Below are 25,001 nucleotides of genomic sequence, written 5' to 3'. Positions count from 1 at the left end.
ACCTGAACACGGCCCTTCCGTCCATGCAGTGCAACGAGAAGCGCTCAGCCCTGCACAGGGACTTCTCACTTGTTTACTGCTGCAGCAAACGTTTGCTGCAATATGAATGACGTGCTGGCCATACCCCAAACTGTAAAGCAAGAGCTCCTCCAAAGGGAACCGTAACCCAGCCGTTCCAGAGGAGCTTTTGAGTGGTCACTACACAGGACGTCACAGCAATTGCAATGCACAGAAGGAAGAACCCCCCCCCTTCTCTCTTGGAGAAGAGGGTTGATAGGCTATAAGTAAAGAGATAACAGGCAACATGGAAGATGATTTTAGGGAGATCACAGTAGAACTTAACTAGATTTTAACATCAGTTCAGTGCTTTGTGCTTTTTCTCCTCGGTTCCCTAACTCTTGAATCAGTTTCTCCACTTCAGTTTTTAAGAATATCAACATAAGTGCAGAAGAAATCAGCAGATCACAACTTGGCCACAAGTTCAGTTCAATCATTTAAAATAGATAGGCTAGATCATTTAAAATAGATAGAAAGATAGGCTGTGGATGAGGATTATATTAATTTTAAGCCTCATTTGTTGGATCAACTCTCCATATTAAAATACAAATCAGAGTTGTTAACCCGTGGTAAATACAGAAGAGAATTCACCCCTTCCACATTCATTTTAATTCAGCTCCCAAGATAGACATCTTCAAATGACAACAAATGGAAAAAGAACAGTTCGTGTAGAGAAAAACAGCTAAGACTTATACCTATTCCACATAACCTACATATAACAATGTAAAGAGCAATTTTAAGTAAAACAAACAACCAATTTAAAAAAAAAAAAAAGACACCTAACTCCAGCTTTATTTTGTAACCTTGAAGAAGTGAAGCAATTCATGCTCTTATTATCTGCTTTTTCCTTTTCTCATCCATACAGCTCCTCCTAGGGTACAAACAATACTTACTCTTGATCATGCTCTTCTTAAATCATCTTCATGCTGCTAGCCCTGCAAAGAGCGATGCCTGCTCCAGAGCACTGCCATTGCTAATCACTCAAACCAGGCCTCACGTAGGTCTGCGAGGAGGAGCAGCACCGAGGGCAGCAGAATGAAGACGAGATTGATTTTGCTCTTCCTTTTCAAGGAATTTATCTGATTGCATCCTTTTCGTTTGCCTTCATGGATCATTTGTCCTGCCAAGTGCATGTTCCGTTCCTCCAGGCAAAAGCTAGAGCTGCCTTGCATTGGCTTTGTGTTGTACCAGAAACAAGTTCATACTTGAGGCATTGCCCAAAGCACAAATGAGAAACAGAATGAAAAGGATGCAGCTGTGGTGTTCTTTGCCGATATCCAATGACAAAAACAGGAACACAAACTGAAGAAGGCAGGAGCAGTTTGGGACTTGGAGGCAACACTGCATCGGAGGGATTATTCCCCGCCGTGGTACCGTGGGCTCTGAGGTTCCACTGAGCGTCTATGGGCACACACACAAACACAGGACAAGGCTCATGACCAGAATGGGCAGGGGCTGCCTCTTCTGACAAAAGTCCCATCATGAAATACAGTACCAGGCCCTAGGATGAAACACGTGCTCCACAGCTCAAGTGGTCAGCCTGCAGCCCCTTGCCTTTTGACCACCAGCTTCTCTGTAGGGAGATGTTTTGGACTGGATATTTGCCTATATAGGACCTATACATTGCCTCTCACAGGCTGCATCTCAGCCACTACCACAAAACAATGTTCGCAGGCAGTACAGGCTATATGCTGTGCCAAACTATGGCCAACACCCTGAGCGTCCGAGTAATTCTTTCTTTCTGATCTTCAGTGGTGGTCCTGGTAGAACTAGGAGGAAACGGCCAGAAACTAAAGCATCAAAAGTTCCACAAGAACTTTAAGAAATTTTTCTTAACAGTGAGGGTGACAGAGCACTGAAACAGGCTGCCCGAGGAGGTTGTGGAGTCTCCTTCTCTGGAGATCTTCCAAACCCGCTTGGATGCAGCCCTCTGCCACGTGCTCTAGGTGACCCTGAGTGTGCAGGGAGCTGGGCTAGATGACTTCTAGAGGTCCCTTCCAGCCTTAAGCATTCTATGATTCTCTGCGGTTTCAATATGGTTGCGTCGCTTCAAATTAGCCATATGAAAAGAAAACCCACAATACCTCTCAGGGAGGTTTCGAAGTAAATGAATATTCATGATGTGTTTAGACAGCCTGAGATAGAAGTTACTCTGTTTTTATTGTTTGTCTGCTAGAGAAAGGCCCCTGGTGAAGCAGTTAGAGAGGGCTCCAGACAGAAGTAGCACAGCAGCAGGGCAGGGTCCCACCTCGTCTGCTACACCTGGAGAGCTGCACCCAGCTCCTGAGCATAGCATTAGCTGAGAGCATGCAGCAGCTTTAGCTAAGGAGAACTCTGTTTATACACAGGAATAAATCAGGTTCTGAATACAAAAGCCTTTTACAAATTTGAAATAATTGAATCACGTTAACTCCAGAGCTTACAGGAAAGGCAGTGAAAGCTCTTACTGCAGCATTTGGAAAAGTTCTGTTAGGAAACTGTTCCGACTATCTCAATGCACTCAAAAAAAAAAAAAAAAAAAAAAAAAAAAAAAAAAGGGGGGGGGGGGGTGGAATTCCTTCCTTACCTGAGATGCTCCATCAAGGCAAGGCACTGAAGTCGGGATGTTACATAACGGCTCCAAGGGCTGTTCAGATGCTCTGCACGCCTCCTGTCCATCGGGAGCCACCGCACGCCTTCCAAGCTGCCCATAGTCTGCTCTGCCCCAGGTGAATACCCTGCCAGTTTCTCAACACAGAACATATTTCAAAATTACTTATTCATCAGGGCCATGGAACATCTGGGTAAACACTCAGAACAAGAACAAACCTTAATGTATTTACTTCTTGGGCCATAATTAAAAAAAACCCTTCAAACTAACTAAAAACATATTATGAAATACCTCTACACAGTTACTCTAACTTCATTTTTTTCATCTTTGGGGTGGCTTGGGCTGTAAGCGAAACCATCTCAGTAAAGCTGCATGATGTTTTGCACACAATGCTCGTTTCAGTTATACAAAAGTAATTTTCAGTGTAACAAAAGCTCACACAAAACAGTTTATTCTGAAGCATAAAAGAATTTTTCTTGTTTCCAAATATTTGCTATAGAGACATCTATGCTGTGTCCTGTATCTAGCATACGGTTTGAATTTTCCTTGTAGAAGATACCTTCTGTCACAGCTTCTGTTAACAGGGAAATGGTTCTCAGAACAGCAACTGGTTAGTCAGGAACATGACCACAGTTGTCAGTAAGCATTGGAAACAAGTGATCTGTTCTCACAGGAATCACACACTGGCCAAGAAAAGCTTACTGGGAAGCAGGAACTCTCATTCCAGTCAAGAAAACCTGAAGCAACCTTGAATTATGTACATACTTAAGCTTAGCCTCAAGCACCTCTCTAGACCTGAGCTCAAGCAAGTCCAAGTCAGTCACACGCTAGAAAGTCATTTTTTTTTCCGTAGTTCTATTTCAAGGCAAGCAACTACACGCTTCTCTCCTCATCAGTCAGTACGGACACACATCACAGACTGCCAAGGGAAGACACATGGGGCTTGTATTAACATATGCCATAAAACAGACCTTTGGAAACCTCAACACCTCCCTTTTTTCAAAATATATTTCATATATAAAAAGTATATGCATCTTCCATACAAACTTGCTAACAGTTTTCCATTCAGAGCTTTACAACAATTCTTCAGTTTCATTCTCAGTTCACTGATAATGCTTTCCTAAAATAATTAAGGGATAAAATTAGTTGCCTTCTCCTTTCAAGGGCACAGAGATTTTCCTCCTTTGGAGCATCTTGACACTTCAGGGAAAAGAAGAGACCAGTATCAAAAGTAGTATGTGACAAGAGGTGTCTTTCAGTACAGCAGTCCCGCTTGCTTAGTTTAATCATTAAAACAAGTTTATTAAGCAAATTGCCAGCTGAGATGAAGAAAACAGTTTGCAATTGCACTTAAAAAGTCAGCATATTTAGCTTACGCTCTGTATAGACCTCTGATAAAAACATCTGCAGCTACATAAGTGTTGCAAAAAAAATCGTGCATCAGTATTTAGTATCAGATTTAAATGAAGGCTTAGCCTCAGGACCTTTCTATGAGACCAACTTACTGCACGTATTCAAAACCACCTCAATGGACTAAAAACGGATGGGCAGACAGCTCTATTTTGCCTCAGCTACAAGAACAGAAGTTGAACTTTATGGAATTTAGAGCTAGAAGGAACATCTGTATCATCTAGCTATATCATTAATACATATCTCAGGTTCTCAAATTCTGCCCAGGCTTGGCTGTATTAATCCCAAGGACTGTAGCTGAATATTCATTTCCACTTTCAGAAGCCAAAGGCATGGACTGTAACCAGCAAAAGCATCAGTAACCCAGAAGGCCTTGAAACAGATTGAACAGAGAGAGCGCCCTGATGTTCAGCCACAACTAAGTGCCTTCCATCCCCAGGGTCTGTTCTCCCCCGGGCAGGCCCAGAACCGCCTGGACACGCAGAGCTGCCCAGACCTCCACAAGAGCTACCCACAGCGTAGGGCTGCTTACAAATAGAAATTAATTGTCACGAATTCGCTTTTTTGTTGCCACTACTAGAGAAAAAAGTTTAGAGTAGAAATTGGCAGGCAAATATGAAGAACATCCATTCAGAAAAGTAAAAATCAGATGAACTAATTTTTGTTTTCAAGAACAAATTTGTTAAAGCCCAAAGACTAGGTAAGCAGCCAGCTAACTCAGTTCTCACAACAGCTACTCCAGTCAACGGGAATTCACGCCCCAGAGTCACTGCTGATGGGGAGCATCAGCTTTCCCGCACTCGGGCTCCTGCTCGCGGTCCTTCTTTTCAGCAGAGCACATCTACTGTGGGATCCTTGGAAAAAATGACTTTTTTGATTATCATCTCCTGTTAGGATCTCTTACAGAAGACCTAGAAGACTCTTTATGAAATACTTATCATATTTTCAGCACTCCAACAAACTCTCGTTCTGAAGTGGAAATTTCAGGCTGAGGCAACACCAAGGCATGGAAAATTCCAGCCAAAAAGCTTAAAGTCTTGTCAAAATCCTAAGCAAAAAAAAAAAAAGACCACTGAATTATGACAGAAAGTGCTAAGCAATTGCAATGAAATGTATTGCTACTGTGCCACTTATAATATAGATGGTATTTTAAAATGTTCTAAAAATATTTGAGAAAGACATTAGTCATATAGAGTAAGGAGGTTGCAGGATGAATTACTTAAGAACGAAGGGTGATATAACAAGGAGTGTTGGTCTAATATTAGAATAGAACAGTTTTTAATTAGAAATCAGGAAAACATATACAGTGATGAGTCAACTGGACAGAGAATACATCAACCATTGAAGTGGCAGAGGCATCAAAAAAATGAGGAACTTCATACCAGACTCTATATAGTAAAAGGGCATAAAAAGGCAGGAGTTATTTCTACAAATTGAGAGAAAGAAAGAAACAAAGTGTAGGAAGGCTTTTCTGGTCTCTGAAGATACTAATGATGCTTAGCGAGACCTTGGTCTTCCCATGCCCTGAGCAGGACTGCCGCAACTCACCTGCTGCTCAACTGAGCATCTGCGTTGTCCGACCTGACTCCAGCGCAGTTGTGCCTTATAGCACCAAGCAGGGGCTCCAGCAGGCAGGGCCACCGGCTCCGCTGCCACATGGCAACGAGGAGCAATAGCTACAACCCCTGCACTCTCTGCCACCGTGGGGCACATCTTGAGTGGGGCAAGCAAACAGCGTGGCTCTTCCAAGAGCTCAGAGAGCAGGACACAAGGCAGAAGATTAAAACATAAAAACTATCCAGCAGCCTCTTAAACAATATATATAGAGAGAACATAACAATAGGCTACATTCTGCAAAGTCACACAGACCTAGATGCGGCTTCCTGCTGCTCTTTGAGCCCCTAGAAGAGCCATCGGCATCAGCCCAGAGACAGCAGCAGATGGGCTACCCCCCAGCACCAGAGCCCCGCGGGATCCGCAGGAAGGGCTGCGCACATTCGCTCAGGTGCTCGGGCCTGCACCAGCAGCCCCCCATCACAAAGGCTCCTCTGCCTTTCCTCCAAACCTTCCTCCTCTGCTAATGCTACTGCAAAGCACAGTTAGTTGAGAATGGCCTCCAGATTACAAAATCGGCCTCAAAATCACAAAATTAGAGTTGTGAACTTTCAGATTTTGCAAGTCTAGCAACACTACTACATAAAGCACTTCCAGTTTGCTTCCTGACTGCAGCTCTTACTGTGCTGCTTTATGCTGTTGCTGAGGATGTAGAGCATGCTATTTTTTGCCTTTTTTAGCACTTTCCCAATCCATCTGCTGAGCCATACAAATATTTGGAGACAATTATCAATGAAATATCCATTTTGGTCTTAAAAATAGACCTGTTTCACTGTTAAACAACAGGCAAATAGGGACAGTGCAATTTACCTAATGTCACAGATTCAGCTTCATCTTTATATCATTTTTTCTTGCTCTAAGATAATATCCTGATTGCACTAGTTTTATCTCCTTGAAGCATCTATTCAGTATCCAAACATGCTTTGAACTACCCTTTCATAAATACTAAATGAAAGAGTTCATCTGGGTTATCTCGGTTCATGGCTACATTAACAATTACTTTGCAAATGAGCTCGGGATATTCACAGCAAATGCTTAATCTTATTCAAAGCTGAATTCAAAAGAAAATTTGTAATGCCTCCTCTCACATGAAAACTCACAGGTGCACACATTAAAAACTGATATTTACAGACCATTTTCTCTTTCTCCCTGCCCAACATAGGGCAAACCTGTACCTTTCCTAATAAAAAAAAAAGGCAACAAGACACCCTTATTAAAAAACCTCCCCTGGTCTGGATTGGCTGAATACAATTTTAATCAAGTGTTACAGGAACCTGAAGGGCATCACCAATATCCCTGCAGTAGCTATGGATTTGTCAGCTGGGATTCCTACATGCTTCAAGCAGGCCTAAAATTTCCCTATTCTGAGCTACACTGGAAAGCTACAAACATGCAAAGAAGTTTATGAACAGGACGCACCAACCAGGAACCTAAAGCATCTCACACCACTAGCATCAGCATCTCGTGCTGTGAACAAGTGGCTTCCCACTGTGATCTATCTCTATTGCTTCAAAAGGCAACAAAAACAGAGGGGAAAACCAGCCCAGGAACCCAATGTACACTGTGAAAGAAAATTTCAGTCAGCCAGAAGGAACTACGTTCCACACCGCTAATGTAAACAGATACACTATAAGGAATATTATCCAAACTCCTTTCAGAAATTTCCAAAAATATAAAAATATTGGATATACCCAGGGACTTGGATGATAATGCAATGTAATGGAAAATGCCAAGTAAGACAGGGAAAGCAATTAGGATGAAGACAAAAAGAACATCTCTAAGAAAAGAGGCTTGGACTGTAACAGCTTTTAGCATAAATAAAATCTTTAGGGTGCAGACTGAGAACTCCTTAGATAACAGTTGGACGAAGGCTGCCGGAGAAACTTGGGGCATGACCAGCTATTTTCAGCGCAGGCCACCCCCCTGCCCTGTGCAGAAAACACCCATGATGAAGAGGAAGGTAAACTATTTTTCACCTGGCTGAAAAATGACCTAGGGCTTGGCAACAGCAAAAAGTGCAAGAAGCAGTGCTGTATTAAGGCAAGTTAATATTCTGTATGATAGAATAAAGATAATTTGCAGCTTCACACAACATGACAAGTTTATCATGCACTTCACCAATACATCCATTTCTAACAGGTCTGTCAACATCATTTAACATGTCAACAGCTTTGATTTTCATTCATTAAAGAAAAACAGAGCAGTGAGGCTTCTTCGTTTTTGCTTCCATAGTTACACCAAGTTTTGCTGCAAGATAGGCAATGTTTAGTTACTGGGATTATTCAAACACTTAATTGCATGCTTCGCTGCTTTGAGCGACTGGGCAAAAATATCTTGGGAGTAAAGCAAATTCAAAGCTTCTCCAGGCACTCTGGCAATCCTATGTGTTTGGGTTTTAAAGGGAATGAGGGCTGATTTATTTTAGAAGACAACTGGAAAACTGAAGCATCACATGAGGCTCTGAATGAACTGAAAGAAAATTAAAGTCTGAGAAATTTAATGTTTGTACAGTTGTGTTCATCCTGCTGATAACAAATAGATATATGTTCTTGGCCCAAAAAAATACGATTCCTGCCAGCTATTACCACATAAAGTCCATACAATCATGAAACAAAGCTGGGAGGGAGGGGTGTTAAGCCACCTATCACACTTGGTATTCATCCTGTAAGATGAGAAAATTCCCTTCTCATTTCTCTCCACTCCTGATTAGAGAGTCATGACTGCCTCACCAGCTGTGCCTCTGGCTCATTTTAAATTCAAACTACGATACATATCTCCCTTTTAGACTTTTAATAGCGATGCCTTAAAATGCAGATTGCTGCCTAAATTTAGTTACATGGTTAAAAACAAATCTAACTCATCTCTACCCAGCAAACAGAACTTCTGCATTCAAGGTTCAATAGAGGGCTCAACTCCGCATCTAAAACCAAAGTCCTAACAAAAAAGTATAGAAGAAAAAGAAAAATCAAAGTACAATTTGGCGAGGCCTCTGGAAAAGCAAGGATGCATAAAACATTAACCAGCTATGGAAAACTATCTGCAAGTGCATCATAGCATACTATAGGATTTTTGTTCTGTACTTTTGCAAATAAATTGAGCCCTCTGCTGCCACAGCAGTGTGAGTCATGCGCTTCTAGTGCCACGCTATATTTATACCTCCATGCCCTTCTGTACTGTTAACATGCTTCCACACAGGCCTCCCTACACCAGCATCTCCCCTGTTGAGGCAGTCCAGCACCTCTCCCTCTAACATCCACCAGAAAATCAATGTCAAAGACTTACTAAACACCATTTTGAACACGCAACACCACTGAACTATTGTGACAAAGTAACACTCTTATTTGTTCAGTGATTTTCTTGCATCTTATTTCCTATTTCTTGTCTGTAAATGGACTGCTCAGACAATTATTTCCTCAGAGGCAAGGTCTAGGTCTTGTTTCATTAGGCTTACCACAGTATGGTGCTACAGAAATAATCTTATGCAAAGATTACAAATTACAGGAAGTCAAGTTAAGTATATCTATGTTTTCCAGATTGACTTGGAAATGGCATTACCTATGTCCCAACTTTGCAAGCATCTGTGAATCTGCAAGCAAGCACTTATATCCCCCAGTTGTGGGGAATGCAAGTGATCCTTTTCATCTCAATATCCCATTGTCTTCTGAGGCTAAGAGGGAACAGGCACCTGTCTAAGAGAGATAAACAAAGGGAAGGTAATTAAGTTCCCAGAGCTAATATTTACCTCGTCAGAGGACTTAAGGGCACACTGCGCATAGACAGATGCAGAAATAGCAGAAGAAATACCCTGCAAAATGGGAGCATGCAGAAGAGCTGAGTTTTTTTTTTTTTTTCCCCTCTTGCCCACAAGATGCATTCTTAAAGAGCAAACATATTCATAGGCCTTTTGGACAGAGATTTCACTAGATAACAAGCCTCAGACATAAGTAATTCTGAGGAATAAGCCCCAAGCATGATGTCTAAAGAGAAACAACATAAAAAAAAAAGAGCACATTAGATGCCCAGTTCTGGGGCTTGCTAAGCAGTTTTAATTTTCTCAGCCATTTCCAGAAGCAGTTAAAGTGAGATCTATATCCTAATGGAATTCAACCATAACTATAGTTCATTCTGAAACAGTAAAGCACCAGGAAAACGACAACATCACAAAAACAAAACCAGCACCTTTGGGGACTCCCAGGAGATGGCCCTGCTTTTTCGGATAGGGCCAGAACCATAAGGACAGCAACTACACGCCACCAAGGAGGAGGCTGCTTCTTTGCTGAGGTGAGCAGCCACAACTGCAGCATTCTCACTAACCCAAGGAACAAAACAGTGTGAAGAAGATGAGAAGGAGACCTCACATCTAGGGCATGAATAACTAGCAATAACGTGATGGACTCGGTCAAGAACATCTCGACCACTTTTTCCTGCTCCTGAGAGATGCTAACAGTTTGAGAGCATGGAAAAACCATGCGATTTCACCTCAAGCTACGTATGGGAAGGACATTTCCCATGCAGAAGACTGCTAGGGGAGAAGGGACTCAGTAACTGCATAATGGTGGAAGTATCTAAATGCCACTTATGCCCCTGAATATTTCCTTCATCCAGCAGAACTTGTCAGTCAGCTACCAAGTTTCCTGCCTCCTTGTTCCAACTCACCCTTCCAATTTGCTGGAATTCATAGATTACGAGACAAACTGTGAACTACTGCCAGCACTTCAGAACCGCAATTTGGTGTGGAAGTTTAACAACGGAGCTGTTTCTGCTTATGGCAATTCTCTCATACGAATGCAATGCAAATCCCTCCTGTAGAGGGATTTGCAGCAGTGAGGAGAGGGAATTGCATTAGCATAGCCTGGTGCGGATGTTTCCTTAAAAAAGCTCCTGCTCTCCACAGCCTCCTCTGCTGCAGCATCCCTATTTGGCTGCAGGGGCAGCACATCTATGGTTACAGGTTGCCCAAGCACATTTGTAAACAGGGCCACTGTGCACGTATAAATGTGCCATGTTGCCTGTAAGTCAGTTTTAAGTTCACAAGTGAGAGAGGAAAGAAATGAGAGAACTTTTTCCCTTAGGAGGAAAGATAGAACAACAACAAAACTGAAAAGAATAAGAGCAAGAAGCTCCTGGTGCTTCACGTCCTTTTTCACTCCGACATTGAAACGGATGTTACCTGAAAGAAGTGCCAGCAAATTCATGTTTCACAGAGCACGCTGGAGCCGGACGGCTTGCACACACACCACGAGCTTACTCTTGCCCTGAGGCAGGTGGCCAGGCAGGGAGTCACCTGCTTGTTCTGAAGTGAAAAGCTTAAAAAGCAGACACTCCAAATCCAAATGAACACAGCACATTTAGGATCAGTTCACCACAGCAGCTCCAATCTCGAGGCTACTGGGGCACACCTCTGCAATCAGAGAAACTTTTAAATAACCAGTTTTGACATCAGGAACAGCCAGTGTGCATGTCAGCTACTAGTTTCCAACTGTGAAGGCCCATAGCTTTTTTTTTTTTTTTTTTTTTTTTTTTTTAAATCTCTGGTTACTTTAACAAGCAAGAAGAAACGAAAAAACCTGAAAAGGCAACCAGGAGTAAAGTGTTTTTTCCTCTTAAAATGGTTCCCTTTACTCTCCACACAGTGGAGAGTAGCTGATGGTAGCAGCTGATTTACAAGACAAGTTATCATCAATTTTTGAAATGATATACTGAAATCTAAGTCCCAAAATCCAAAAATTTACATGTTCAATTTTGAAAAAGAAAACCAAAAACAAACAAAACACATTCATCATGAAGCAAAGCGTTCATGTACTCTACAAGCGCCTCAAAATGTAGCATGTGTTCTGCTATGAGAAAGCATCCTGCCATTATCAATAAAGGAAAATACTGAATTTAATAAGAGCCAGAGAAGTCTATACAAGGATATTTCAGGAGCACTATGGTGGCAGGAATACAGCTATTAGTATCTTAAAACTACCTTACAATAGAAAACAAGATGAATAAAATGAGAATTTCAGAAGTTTGTCATATAATTATGAGTTAGTCTGCTTGAGGCAAGTGAGATGCAAGTGATACTGCTACACACTACAGCAATGCCAATAAACACTATGCATGGAAACATTTCCCCAAAAGTAACCTTTTCCACCTGGCAGGACACAAGAACCCTGACTTACAGAATAGCAATATAGTATTTGCAGTACTGCTTTCTATTCCACAAAAGCTTTGCCAAAATAAAACTATTTCCAACAGCTGGCACTGAGAAGATCAAGTCCAGACTTTGAGAAAAAGAATGAACACCAAAAGCAACTGAGCTCTTAAAGGCAGCAGAACATCCCCACAAGTTGAAGCACATCCTAAGAGAGGTAAACGCAAGTTCTCTCAATGTGCAGGCCTAACTCAGGCACACACAATGTATTCACTGACTAAGATACAGAACTTGCACTAAAGTTTAAATAGGATGTACAGGAAAGGGAAGGAGTCACACTTGAGTTGCAGCTATCATGCCTAGTGCTACCGCAGTCCTTGAGAATCATGCCCGGTCTCTATCAGTTCTTGGCATTGCTCCTCCTCATCATTCCTGCATCATTTTCAAAACTACCACAAACACGCAGGGAAGACTGCAAGTCACCTTCAAAGTTTTGTCAGGGTAGGAATGATCCGTTTGTTCTGCAGGGCCATTCTGCACCGAGACCGAGCCCCGCTCACCAACGGGAGCTTGCTGCTGGGCCACAGAACTGCTGGAGGCCACCTCTGCGCCACTTTGCAGCTACACTATTCACTACGAAAAAACATATTGTCAAAATATATTGCTAAAATGAAAATGGATCTGGAGAGCCACACCAACATAATTCAAAGTTCAACACAAAACTCATTTCTACTACATAGTAGGAATTCATCATCAGGTTTGGACTTCAGCAATATTTTTAAGCAAATAAATATTTTTATAGGTAGTATTAAAAAAATCATTTATCTTCTAATTAAGGAAATGTCCTGAGCAACAGGACATCACAGAAAGAAACAGAAAACTGATTTAACTTAAGATTTTTCTTAAGAAACACACACAAACACACACACAACACAAAAGAACACCGGCTGCTAACCACCTTTGTATATATTGACCCTTTGGCTTGTTTAGAGGTCAGTCATGATATTTTCAGAGCACTAAAACAATAAATAAAAATCCAGCTAAGTCAGCTGAACACATATGGATACATTAAGCAAATTAAAATCCCATGTGCTTGAAGCTCACTGTTGGTACTTACATCAAGACACAAAGACATAACATCAGGTTAGAGGAGCGTGAAGTCCTCCCTAGCGGCTGAACAGACACAGGCAATTCAGCAAGTAGGTAAGCCCACCTGAAAGCTTTACTCCTGCCTAGGGCTAGACTGTTATACAGCTCCTTGCACCTCAAAGCATTTGAGCAAGAAAAGCCACCAGTCCAACTACCAAATAAAACAAGTACATATGCTCCCCTGGCAGGTCTCATTAAAAAGACTGTCACCAAAGTCCTTCTATAAGCCTAGAAATCAGATACTCTGTATTCACAACAGTTGACGTCTCCTGCACTCAACAGCGTCTTATCTCAAATTTACTATTTGGGAGTACCTGAACACAAGAACAAGCCAGTGAGGTGTTTTGGCAGCTCACCCCATATGCTCCTAGAAAACACTATCTGTACTTAAATAGTAAGATTCATTACTGAGCATTAACCCTGAATAATTAATTTCTAAAATATTAAAAAAAAAAAAACAGAGAATGTCATTTAAAGATTATGGAAAGGTAGTAGTAGTCTTAAAATATTGCTAGGATTAAACTAGATCTTTAGATCAATGCGCATACAGGCACAGACCATGTACACATAGGCAGGTCCTCTCAAAAGCTGAGTTTAGTAACAAGATGATTATGAAATGCTTTAGCAGAGCACATATTCAGGTTTAAATGATCATTTGAAAAGGCAAAAGGCATGCCTAAAGATCAAAAAAAAGTGGTAAGTAAATATATTTTGTATATTTGCCAGTCACTTGCTAAATAGATTGTATCAGCTATTATGCAATGGCTGTAATGGTTATGTAAAAACTTCCAGCTTTTTATTCTAAGCAAAGTGAGTGTAAAGCACCCCTACCACAGCAAAGTGGTCAACTAATTTGTCTGGGACCATGTTATAGCCCCTTTGCACAGCTGCAAAGTTTCGGACATTTTCATCATTTGCCTGTTTCACATCAATCTCTTACATTACTAAATGCTTTGGGTTGCCATCATTTCAATCAATCTCATCATTATTCAGCTCCACACCACTACATCATATGACATGACCAAATTTAACACTCAGAAACTGTCATTTTTTTGCCCCAAAAGATCACAGTAGCAGTCAGGGTAAATAGATCACTATGTATTTCTAGTTAAACGTGATGAGGTTTGACAAGATCCTCTTGTTTCCCTTAAGTAACTTATCTATCAAAATTTTCCATGTATCAGCAACATTTTTTTGGTTTATTTTTAGCACAGCCCCGAGACTGTTAAAACCATCTTGGCACATGAGCTCATATGTTGTCCAACTTTTTTTCCCCCAAGGTTGCTCTGAAGTCTTTACTGAGCAGCAACATTACAGCCTCTGGCAGCAAAAGCTTTCATCTCACGACAGGACCTGCCACTGTGATTCCTGTGGCAGCGGGATGCTCAGGCCCCTTCCTCTCACAGCAGCTCACTTGCTCTAGATTGCTTTTTAATCACACAAATCGATAGCAAAGTCTGTGTGAAACTTTATCCTCACCTCTGTATGAACCTTCACATTCATTTCCTAGCTGCCAAAGTCACGTCCATGTCATTGCTGAGGACACAGGTCTCCCAGCAGCAGGGCCACAGCCAGCCCTGCTGCCCACGCTCGTCCCTGAGCAGCAGGAACCAACATCCACGTGGTGCTGCAGGTGGACAACACCCCAGGAAGCAGCTAAGGCTGCAGGGGACCCACAAGGGACCTGGGCGGGGGGGAGGCGCACAAGCTGAATTACAAGCTGGGAGTCAAGAAAAAAGGGACTTGAGCCGCACTGTCTCTGGCCCAATCTGTTGGGACGACAGCCAAGCACTACCAATCTTTTCAGTTGTTTATTCTGTATCTGCATCTTTTTCTTGTATTACCTGTTAACCTGCAACTTCAAGCTATAAGGGAAATGAACAGCGCAGCAGATGTTCCCTTGCCCTTACCCTTGCTGCTTTTCAGCCTCCAACAGGCAAGGCGACAGACTGCAGGTCCCACAATCACGGAGTCCTTCTGACAACAAAACTGCCCAGAAATGTTCTGACAACCGACATTATTGTGGCCCAGGCAAGATCCCCCACTCTCAGAGACAATTCCTGTAGGATTTGGCCAACAAGACTCACTGACAAACACTTCCAGAAAAGCTATCTGTAAATTTGATAAACGTGACTTCTTCACTGATGGAAGAATTCCCCAAACCCAGAGGAGAGATAACAGCACGATAACCTTCAGAAACTACCGCAGGATATGGTCTCTTCTGGTCACTAACTCAAGGGTCAGGTGTTGGGAAGGATGGGGTGGAAATTCCATCTCCAGTATATTCTGCTTCGTTCAATTCTTGATTTAGGCTACCAGACGCACCAGCTCCTTGATCCCATGAACAAAAATAAAGTCCAAAACAGTGAAGGAGGGAGACCTCTGAACATGAAACCCTCAAGAACTTCTCATTCCGCAAAGGTAAGAGAAGCGTATTTTCTACGATGTGGATCCAATAAAAAAGATGTTTTAAGGAAGGCAGCCTAATAGCACAAAATCATAGAGAATACCATGGAAAGATTAGAAAAAAAAAAAAAAAAAAAAAAAAAAGATTGATTTGCAATCAAACAAGGACCTAGATATGAAGACTTAATGCATAAAATATAAGCCAATTCCCATCTTGACTCCTGTGGCTATATATTTTACATTATCCAAAGGACTCCATATGAAGTTCTGCAGAACTTTGATCTCTGAATTTTGGTGACATTACCTAACAACATCAAGGTCCTCACACTTAAAAGTTTAAAACACAAAATAACTACTCCAGAGAGTCATCTCTGGAAAAGCAGCTTGACCACACGCAGTCAATATCAAAACAAACTATACCACTAAAACCAAAACACCAGGATACATTTTTTTTTTTCCTGCAGATAGATGAAATAGTATTTGCTTAAAACTGGCATTCATTTCTAGCTGTATCACACAAATTCCCTACGCAAACCTGAGCAGATTATCTAATTTTAACACCTTACTCCCCAAGCTGATGCTCATGTGCTTCTTTTTCACTCCCTCCTTCCATACTCCCTCCTGTATATTGAAAACATGATACCTTCATGAATAGGCTTACAGGATACCTACACGATAGGCCTGTATGAGAGTTTCAAGTTTCTCACCCACAGACTCACTTAAAAATCATTGTTTTTCTTAATGCAACCAAAAAAAAAAAATCCATCATCAGTTGCATCACAAGGTCTGCATATTATAAACTAACAACACCACCCATGTAAACTCAAACAGAAAACGACAACAGAAAGTTTGCACAATACCCATTTAAAAAAAAAAATCACCATCTAGTTTTTCTTTCTCAAGCTTTAATTTTCAGTAATATGCTCATTTTTTGAGTATATATTGAACAGATATACCTTTTCAGCTCAAGAATTTCAATAATTGAGAAGTATTTTATGGCATTTCTAAGTGGATGAAAAATAGCAATAATCAGCCATAACTCTCCAAGATATCACAGACTTAGTGAGCAAATCAATGCAAAACTGTGATTTTTTTAAAATTTTTATTGGAAATCATTTGCGTGATGATTGTGAGTACTTCCAGATCATGAGACCTAGCCAGAGAAAAGCTGTACCAAACACCAGAGAGACACCTCTATCATATGTTCATTATGTAACATTCTCTGTAACACATGCAGAAGATGGAAATTAGCATAGAGTTTTCCATTAATTGTAACAGTTCTGCCCGCTGATTTTATGCTTCTCAATATTTTTCAGAAGCCAAGCTTATACTTTATTCATTCTACCATGAGTAACTGTACCTGTAACAGACCTTGCTACTTAGGTATTGTAAGTAGAGCAAACACACAGCACCACAAGAGCTTAGAGTGAGCAACCTATTCCCCTATTAGATTCCGTGCAGTCTCTCACCTTCACCTTGACTCTTTTTCACTCTGTCATTTTTCTGACTTGTCTTACAGCTAGAGTCTCAGCACTGGACCAAGCTATCAAGTGCAGAGGTGGATCTCCCACTTTCTCAGAGCATCCTAGCAGAGCTGCCAGAACAACATGGACTCTCATCAAAAGAATAGTAGCCCAGCACCCAGGCAACTCCAGCACATCCTCATGTGCTCACTGTACCCAAAACACACCATCCACAAAGACAAATAAATAAATTCCACACATGTCTACCACCAGATGAAAGTCTTTCTAGAGAGACATTCTAGAGGCTCAGTAGTACAAACTACTGAGCTTAACACTAGCACATCTTCGTACCATTAAACGACACATTTTGGACCAACTAGTAAAAACCTCCTCCGCTATTATGATTCCTGGCTTTGAAATCCACATACTTTCAACTGAGAATCTTTGCTGCTTTGCCTTACCAGGCACACCAGTAATTTATTATGACAGCAAGGAACACAGATTATGGAGCACACTTTCCCTTACTTCATAACGTTGAGCTGCTCTATCATAAAGGAGAGTTAAGAATAACTTTCTAGAGACAACAGAAAAGCAAGTGAATTAACCACATTTTACTTAGAATTCACTTAGCCCAAGACAGATTAACAAAGACTTTGCTTCCCCAAACACCTGCTTTGCAGGTTCCGCAAAGTTGGGTCCTATCAACTTCAAGCTTTTGAATTATAATATTTTACATGTTCTCTTCAAACCCAATCACATGAAATACAGCTCATTCACATTAAAAAAAAAATATTGGGGGCTCCATATTCAAGGTATTTGACTGTCACCTATTGGCACTAAGCAAGTGATATATCCTTCCAACCAACTGCCGCATTGTGCGCTAAACACCCATCTGAGAAAGCAGAAACAGCTTGCTACTGCAAGAGCATCATTAATTCAGACTCCACTGACCATGTCAATTTGCTTTATGGGATAACATCACCCCAAACGGCACAAAAGAGGACAGCACTTCACCACAAGGCCAGATACGTAGCTACCTGAAGGATATTTTTGAAGAACTCCATTTTAAATCCTATACGGTTCATGGGAAGCAACAGCAAAAATCGACAAGCTTTTTCAGTTGACCGTGTGAGAAAGCAGCAGAAGAGGCTGATGCAGGTCCATGGAATGAACCACGTTTTGGGAAGGGTGAATTATGTACATTCCACCTGATTCAATACCTTTCTTTACAGATATTATTGAATCATAAATGCACAAAAGACATACTCATAGCTGTGGATCCCAAGAAAGAAAAAAATGCTATTTTAAGGTAGCCTTCGCCCCATGCTATCAATAAGAAAGATGTCACTGAGCACACAGCTCCTTCTCCATAAGAATAACGACAGAAACCAATGGACCATACATGAAAACTGTCAGCCACATCCTTTAATTCAGCAGTGGAAAATGACTGCGAGAAGGATGATCATGGAACCAGGACAGATCATCCTCCCACATTTTTCTGTGCAAGTGACATTTATACAAAAAGATGGGTTAATCTCTTTGACACCAAATAAATGATACTGATACTGAATAAACTGCAGTGCCATCACAGAGTATCTTTCTACTGAAGCCCAGGACAAAGTTGAGGGGAGCCTGAGGAATCATAAATGGACACCCACATTTCTCAGGACCGGAAATACACCATCCCTCAACTGGGCAGACCAGCACTCATCCTAACTAGTTTGAGCTATGCATTATACACATATGTACAGACATGCATAAAAAATTACACAAAACATACCAGCCTTGCTCAGAAAAATAGCAGTTTCTCCTACCACATTGTGTCCTATGGTATCCTAGAGTTGTCAAAATTTGTACAGCATGAAAACAACCACATACTCTGTTCTCCCATATTACCAATGCAAAATTCACATTTACATGCAGCACACGTAGCACATTTTGGCATTCAGTTCCTTCAAGCCCAATAGTCAGCTCAACAATACACATAGCAAGAATAGGTATAAGCAAAAGCAATTGCTTCAAGAACAAGATGCTCCTTAATGGCAGCTTTTGCTTCATTAACATTAGCTACTGAAACCAGAGTAATATAGAATCCATTCTGTCCTTTGGATACGATTATTCCCTAAAACTCCTTTTTTTAAATAATAATAATAAAATTGTAGAGTGAAAAGTGAGTTCAAAGGGACTTTTTAATAGCAATAATATCAAAATTAGGTTTTTGGCCTTCATTTTAAATACAGGCACCAGCATTAAGTAAACCCAGATTACCTTCAACAAGGTCTCTTTAAGCTATTTGCTATTCAGAACACTATTTCCCAAATGCAGTTCCTTTTGCTAGACCATACTATAATGGTTGAAGAGATACAAAGACAGTTCTTGTCCAGTACGTGCCTCGTTGGTACCATGCACAAGCCATCAAAAAAACAGCAGCAGGATTTATTTGCATTTGGGGGTACTGCTGAGCATTTGACGACTAGGGAGCTCTCATTCCCAGCACGGGCCAGGCTGCAGATTTCAGTCAGAGCAGACCTGGAAGGGACATCTAGCGGGCTGAAACTGCACTGCTCGGGGCACAGCAGCAGCCTCTCAATCACCCCAGCAACCAAATTCACACCAAAAAATTCACGTGAAAAATAAATATAGTCAGAAGAATACTTATACAATAAAGAAGGTCAGATTAGGAAGCTTATTTATTAGACATCCTAGTTAATAAGGAAATAAGTTGTTTTGAATTGAAGCTGATGATTCACCTCCGACTTTTCTCTTGCTATAATTAGGTTCACCTTCAAGCAATATCAGTTCTACTCTTTCCCAGAGAAGCCTGATTTACATCTTTAGCGATATAGGCCACAACTCAGCTCACTTAACTGATCTAAGCAATAACCCCTGCATTCACATTCACCTTTGGGCACTTCCACTCAAAGTGGTTTTATCATTGGAGGAGGCCCACAGATTCAAATTGGCACTGTTAGGCAGAGCAGTGCAAAAGAGATGCTCGTTATTATTGAAAATAATATCACACTGCAGTGGTGTTCCTGGCGCCATTGCATAGTGCAGTGAAGGGCAGCACAGCACTTCACAGAGCAGTTGCCTGAAGACAGTAATTCTTGAGCTTGGAGCCTGTGGCAGGAAGGACACAGATCATCTGTCCTTCCCATAGTGAGCAGTAGCAGTACTGCCCTGTCCCAACTGAAACGCACACCTAGAGAGTCACTCAACATAAATGCCAGTACAGAAAACAAAAAACAAGCCAAAGACGGTAACAAATTCATATCTTATCATCAGACACCCAATAAAAAAAAAAAAAAAAAAAAAAAAAAAAAAGCAACAATGGTCTTGACCTTAGCCTTTTTTGGCCAACTCTCATTGAGTAGCAATGCCATTAGCAGCAGAAATATGCTAGTTATTTTGAAGGAGTCCTACGAGTGTAATTGTACAGCTTCTTTAGGAACGGGGAATGAAAACAAAAAAGTACCTGTCTTGAAGGTTTTGTGAGGTTTTAAGGTTTTTGTTTGTACAGTGGGTAACCTAAAAATTCCAAAACAGGAATAGTCCCAAAGAGACAGCTCTACCCTTAAGAAGAACAAGGGATCAAATCTGAAGGTTTTCACATTTTCACAGTTACTTAGACAACTGCAAATTCAAGCAAAGGCATGGAGTGTCCTCTCAGAAAGGGCTAAATGCTTAGCTCGCACTCTGTCTTGCAGCTAAGCAACCCTTGAACATCCCATGAGATCCTGATTGGCACCTGCAGGCTGCCAAAGGGCATTCACAATCTTATTCTGAATGATTCAGGTTCAGTCCCACTGGTTTTCAGAGAGATTTAAAATTCCAAATGCATAAAATTCGGTTGCAGCACTTACACCACTTGGCCGGTTTTCACTATTTAAATTCATTTCAAATATTCATGAAAAAAAAGCTTCCCTGTTACTCAACATACTTTTTTCTCTTAAAATCAGATATTAAATACCTACTCTATTCCTGTGACAGCCATGGATAAGTATCAACTACACATAAAAATAGAATTTTGGATGAAAGAATATTCATTATTAAGATACAGTGATGCAAGGCCAATCATGTCGATAATACCCTCTCTTTAAAAACTAGGTTATCCTAACACTTCTCTCTACCATTCTTGTTTGAATAAGATCATCATAAGCACTTCTTGAGAAACACATTCTGAGACCAATTCTTTTATTTCACCTGAAAAGTTTCCAAGCAGCACTAGCATTAATTCCTGCTCAAATTCTCAAGAGAGCATCCCCCCTAAAAATCAGAGTTCAAACACAGCTTTCAAATAGCTTAGAGGACAGCCAGAGCAATGCCTTTTTTTAAATTTTTTTTTTAATTATTTTTTTTTTTTTTAAAACATGACACTGCTCATGTACTTTGATGCCAACAATGAATGCTATGAAACAGAATGCTTAATTTGTTTTTCCAATCATGCACCATATCCATCTGAATTCCAACACCAAGAGTACAAAATATACTGTAATTGAGACAGACACTTTTCTCACAGAGTAAGGTCATTACTGTGCAACTGTTGCAGGATTTATAGCACCAGTTTAATAAGATACTGAATGAGCGTGCAAGAGCTCCCACTTAAATCCAAATACCTGCATGTTAAAGGCTAAGCACTCAAACCAGTGCCATAATTACAGATCCCAATAACGGCGACAAATCTGCGGCTCCTCTTGTAGATTCATCTTTACAAACAGGATATATCAGAACAGATCAATAGGCTCTTCCAAGCACATCATCATTCTAGGAAAAACGTTTCCACCTGCTCTTCTTTCTCTCACCTGGCCCTATGTGCAAGGGAAGAGCAACGGCACATGTACCACCGATCCAGCTAATAACTCAGGCTCTTTTGCTGTTCTATGGAAGAATTTCATTCTCCTGTTGGTCTTAACTAGCTCACCACACAGTGTGCAACAGTAGCAGCAAACTGCACAGACTGTTAACACATGAACACAAAATGTTTTTAATACCTTACCTTTTTCTCCATCTATTTTTCCTCCTGCCTTTGCACAACTTAACAGAGCAACAGTACAAATACATTCAAATTACTTTTGCTAGATCAACCACCCTTTTAGGCATGAACACCACTACCAGACAACCTTCCTTTTATCTCTTGCCAGAAAAAGAACGTAACCCTACAATCCTGCACACACAACCAGCTCCCACACCATCCTCAGCAGAACAGTTCCCAGGAAGGTAAGGATGCACAGCTTCCATACTCATTTGATTTCAGTTCACCTTCAAAAGATGTACTTCATGTTTAACAGTGACTCTTTTTGCCTGCCTTTCTTCAATATTTTATTCCATGGTGAAACAAACACACACGACAAGACAGGATAATGTGACTTATGAATCTATAATTTTATTTATCCTTAAACATTTTAATAAATAGCAAAACAAGAGCAGTGAAAACTAGGCTCAGGCTTGAAGTTCAGCAAGGGTAATGCATCTGTGCAAAGCCACAATTTGTTTTAACCAACTCATGTCTTCCCAGAGTAGGTGGTAGCAGCAAAGGGAGATGAACTATACCTGTTTTCAAGTTCTCAACTCAGGTAATTTGGAAATGTCTCACACCTGTGCCTCCAAGCCTTTAGTATGCAGATTTGCATCAGGATTCTCTCTCCCTCTCTGTAACACCTGTGTCCTGGATCATGGTTCTGCCCATATCTTCCTGTGGAACAGAGCCATGTATCTTGGAACCTGCAGACACATCTTCCTACCTCTCTATCCTCTGAAAGTTTTCCAAGCTCTTCTCTCCATAGGGGCATTCATAACTCAAACTGTACAATCTTTAGAAGTTCTCACATATTCTGGAAAACTGGTAAGCTGATGGTGCACAGAGGATGCGTCTGACTGGTATGTGACTGCATGTACTACTGTATTTGTGAACATGCATCATATCTAACCACAATACTTGAGGGACAAAAAATGTGGAGGCTTGTTCAAAGACAATAGTACCTTGTTAGCAGATAGTTAACCACAAGGGTGTCAGTCTTTGCAGCAGATGGGGGACAGAGCCGAGAAAGACGAGGACTGAGGAACACCTCCCCCTGCCCCGTGTGCGACGTGTCTCGCCAGAAGAAAAGAAACAAAGCCAGACAACCGCGCAGGTGGCCAGATGCTGATTGGTTGTGCGCTTTGCAACACTTGTGTTAAGAAAGTATAAAAAGAAGTTGGTTTGGAAATAAAGTTGTCTCACTCTGCACCCCAGACTGAGTCCGTTTCTTCACAAGGTGCAACAAAAAAATGAAGGATATCTGCCCTCATCATTTTCAAAAAACTACCTCAGCTCAGGTGGAACTGCAAACTCTCTGTATCTAACAGCAATAAGGGGGGGGGGGGGGGGGAAAACACACAATTTAAAAGTAATTTTGCCTATAATAATTTTTGCACAGGTGCTGAATATGGCTGCTTCTTAGGTAACCTACCTGTTTGTGCCACTAAGTGTGTCCATCCACTCCAAACAGCTGTAACTTTTTCATGTGAGAAAAAAAGAGTCTCTATCTTCTTGGGCACAAGAAGAAAGATCTCTTTGCTCACTAGCTGCCCATGCTTGTTGCTTCCCCAGACGTACAGGCATCCCTCATCTACAACAGATACAGGAATAAAATCAGTGGAAAGTGACACATACAGAATATCACGAGATGCATGCCCTGTCTCAACAACACAGTGTGATATGCTGAAGAGCAATGTTTAACTTAACTTGTTTACTTCCTTGTATGTTTTTCTACCATCTCTTTACCATATGCACACACATTTTACCTGAAACATAAGAAGCATCTGCTGGGGCCTTACATGACTGTTTTTTGAGGGCTGCATTGGTTCTCTGACCTTTGAGGTTGAACTACCTAGACCTCAGTTAGGCCGCGAGATGACTGAAAGACTTTCAGAGCAAAAGCTAAATTTGATTAAAAAAATCAATTACAGAAATAAAATTCTCAGAGGAAGAAGGAAAAAAAAAAAAAAAAAGCTTAATGCATATGGATGATCCAGAATAAAAATAAGAAGGGTTCATACACTGGGCTCTCCCCACCCACTCTGTCCCTGCAGGGTAGTTCTTAACTCTGCCTGAGGGCTTAGATTCACCCCTTTTAATAACTTTCCAAATCACACTGGAAGTTGCAAATAATGCAACTTCCCTCCAGTACCTGGGATGTTCTGTCTCTTTGAAGCATGTCTGGCTGCAATGCAACCTCCCAGGCTCTCTACACAAGCTGCAGGTTTCCAGCTTTGCCTATTTCTCTCCTAGCCCCTTCAGCTTCAGCAAATTCAGTAACTCCATATGAGCAGGGACAGTCTCTAATGCTCCCTGCCACAACCTGCTTGGTTACTTCCTAAAGGATTGTGACACATGGCTACAAATGCACAACTGAAGCAGGAATCACCCGTCACCAAAAAAAAAAAAAAAAAAAAAAAAGTAGTATTTTCATACCTCAAAGCACTACTAGATCATTAGCAAGAGACTTTTGTACAGAAATATTTGCCTTCACCCTCCTCATTGTTGCCATAGAAATTTGCACAAGCACATGCTCCAGAATGCCACCCAGACCTAAACCTAATGTCATCTCTTGAGAAGGTTTTAGTGAAAACTTAAACCCTAATGCTTAGAAGTATATTGGCATAAATGCAAACATCAGGCAAGTTTGGATACAAATAAAGCAGCAACTCAGCTTCATCTTTTGTTTTTAAATGAACTGCCATTATTCACATTTGCCAGAACCCACTTTTGCAACCATTTCAAAAACCTGCCTCGTGGCAGGTCTTTCATATTCTACCAGCAGGTGGCTCATGAGACAGAGCCAGAGAAAACTGCAGCACAGTGAGCAAGACTCCTCAAAGAGGTCGCTCCCTACCCACTGCACAGGGCAGCGCATCCAAACAAACAAGTCCCTCTAAAGGCTAATGGGGGCCCAAGGGCAGCACTGGCACTGCGATATCAAAAGCTTTGGCACCCACTTTGGTAAGCTTGCTCTCCTTGTTGCCAAATAGACTGCTCTCTTAAATAAAAAGTAAAAGCATTAAAGAGTAATCTGTTCACTAGCCAAATAGACAGAACGTGTTAATTAGCTACGGCAGATTCTGTTTGTCCTCACAGTTCTACTTTACTCGTGGCAAACAGGCTCTGCGTCTTGAAATTCAGGAATTCACATCTCGT

The 25,001-nt window shown here is 41.1% G+C and overlaps 1 protein-coding gene across 1 annotated transcript in view; it reads right to left on the bottom strand.

The window, feature by feature from the left end:
- The window catches only part of SERGEF (secretion regulating guanine nucleotide exchange factor), a 114,095-nt gene that overhangs the window by 83,617 nt on the left and 5,477 nt on the right, over window positions 1-25,001 (bottom strand). Inside the window, exons 8-9 of the mRNA XM_088533853.1 lie at window positions 23,275-23,433; window positions 2,624-2,784 (exon numbers count right to left, since the gene is read on the bottom strand). Of these exons, the coding sequence (XP_088389979.1) occupies window positions 2,624-2,784; window positions 23,275-23,433 (320 nt within the window). The remainder of the gene's footprint in view (window positions 1-2,623; window positions 2,785-23,274; window positions 23,434-25,001) is intronic.

Source organism: Tinamus guttatus, unplaced genomic scaffold (assembly GCF_059628265.1).
Source record: "Tinamus guttatus ecotype Peru unplaced genomic scaffold, ASM5962826v1 Tinamus_guttatus_pri_ptg000524l, whole genome shotgun sequence".
Lineage (NCBI taxonomy): Eukaryota > Metazoa > Chordata > Aves > Tinamiformes > Tinamidae > Tinamus > Tinamus guttatus.
The sequence above is the reverse complement of the archived record's forward strand: the minus strand, read 5'-3'. Positions and strand labels throughout refer to the sequence as shown.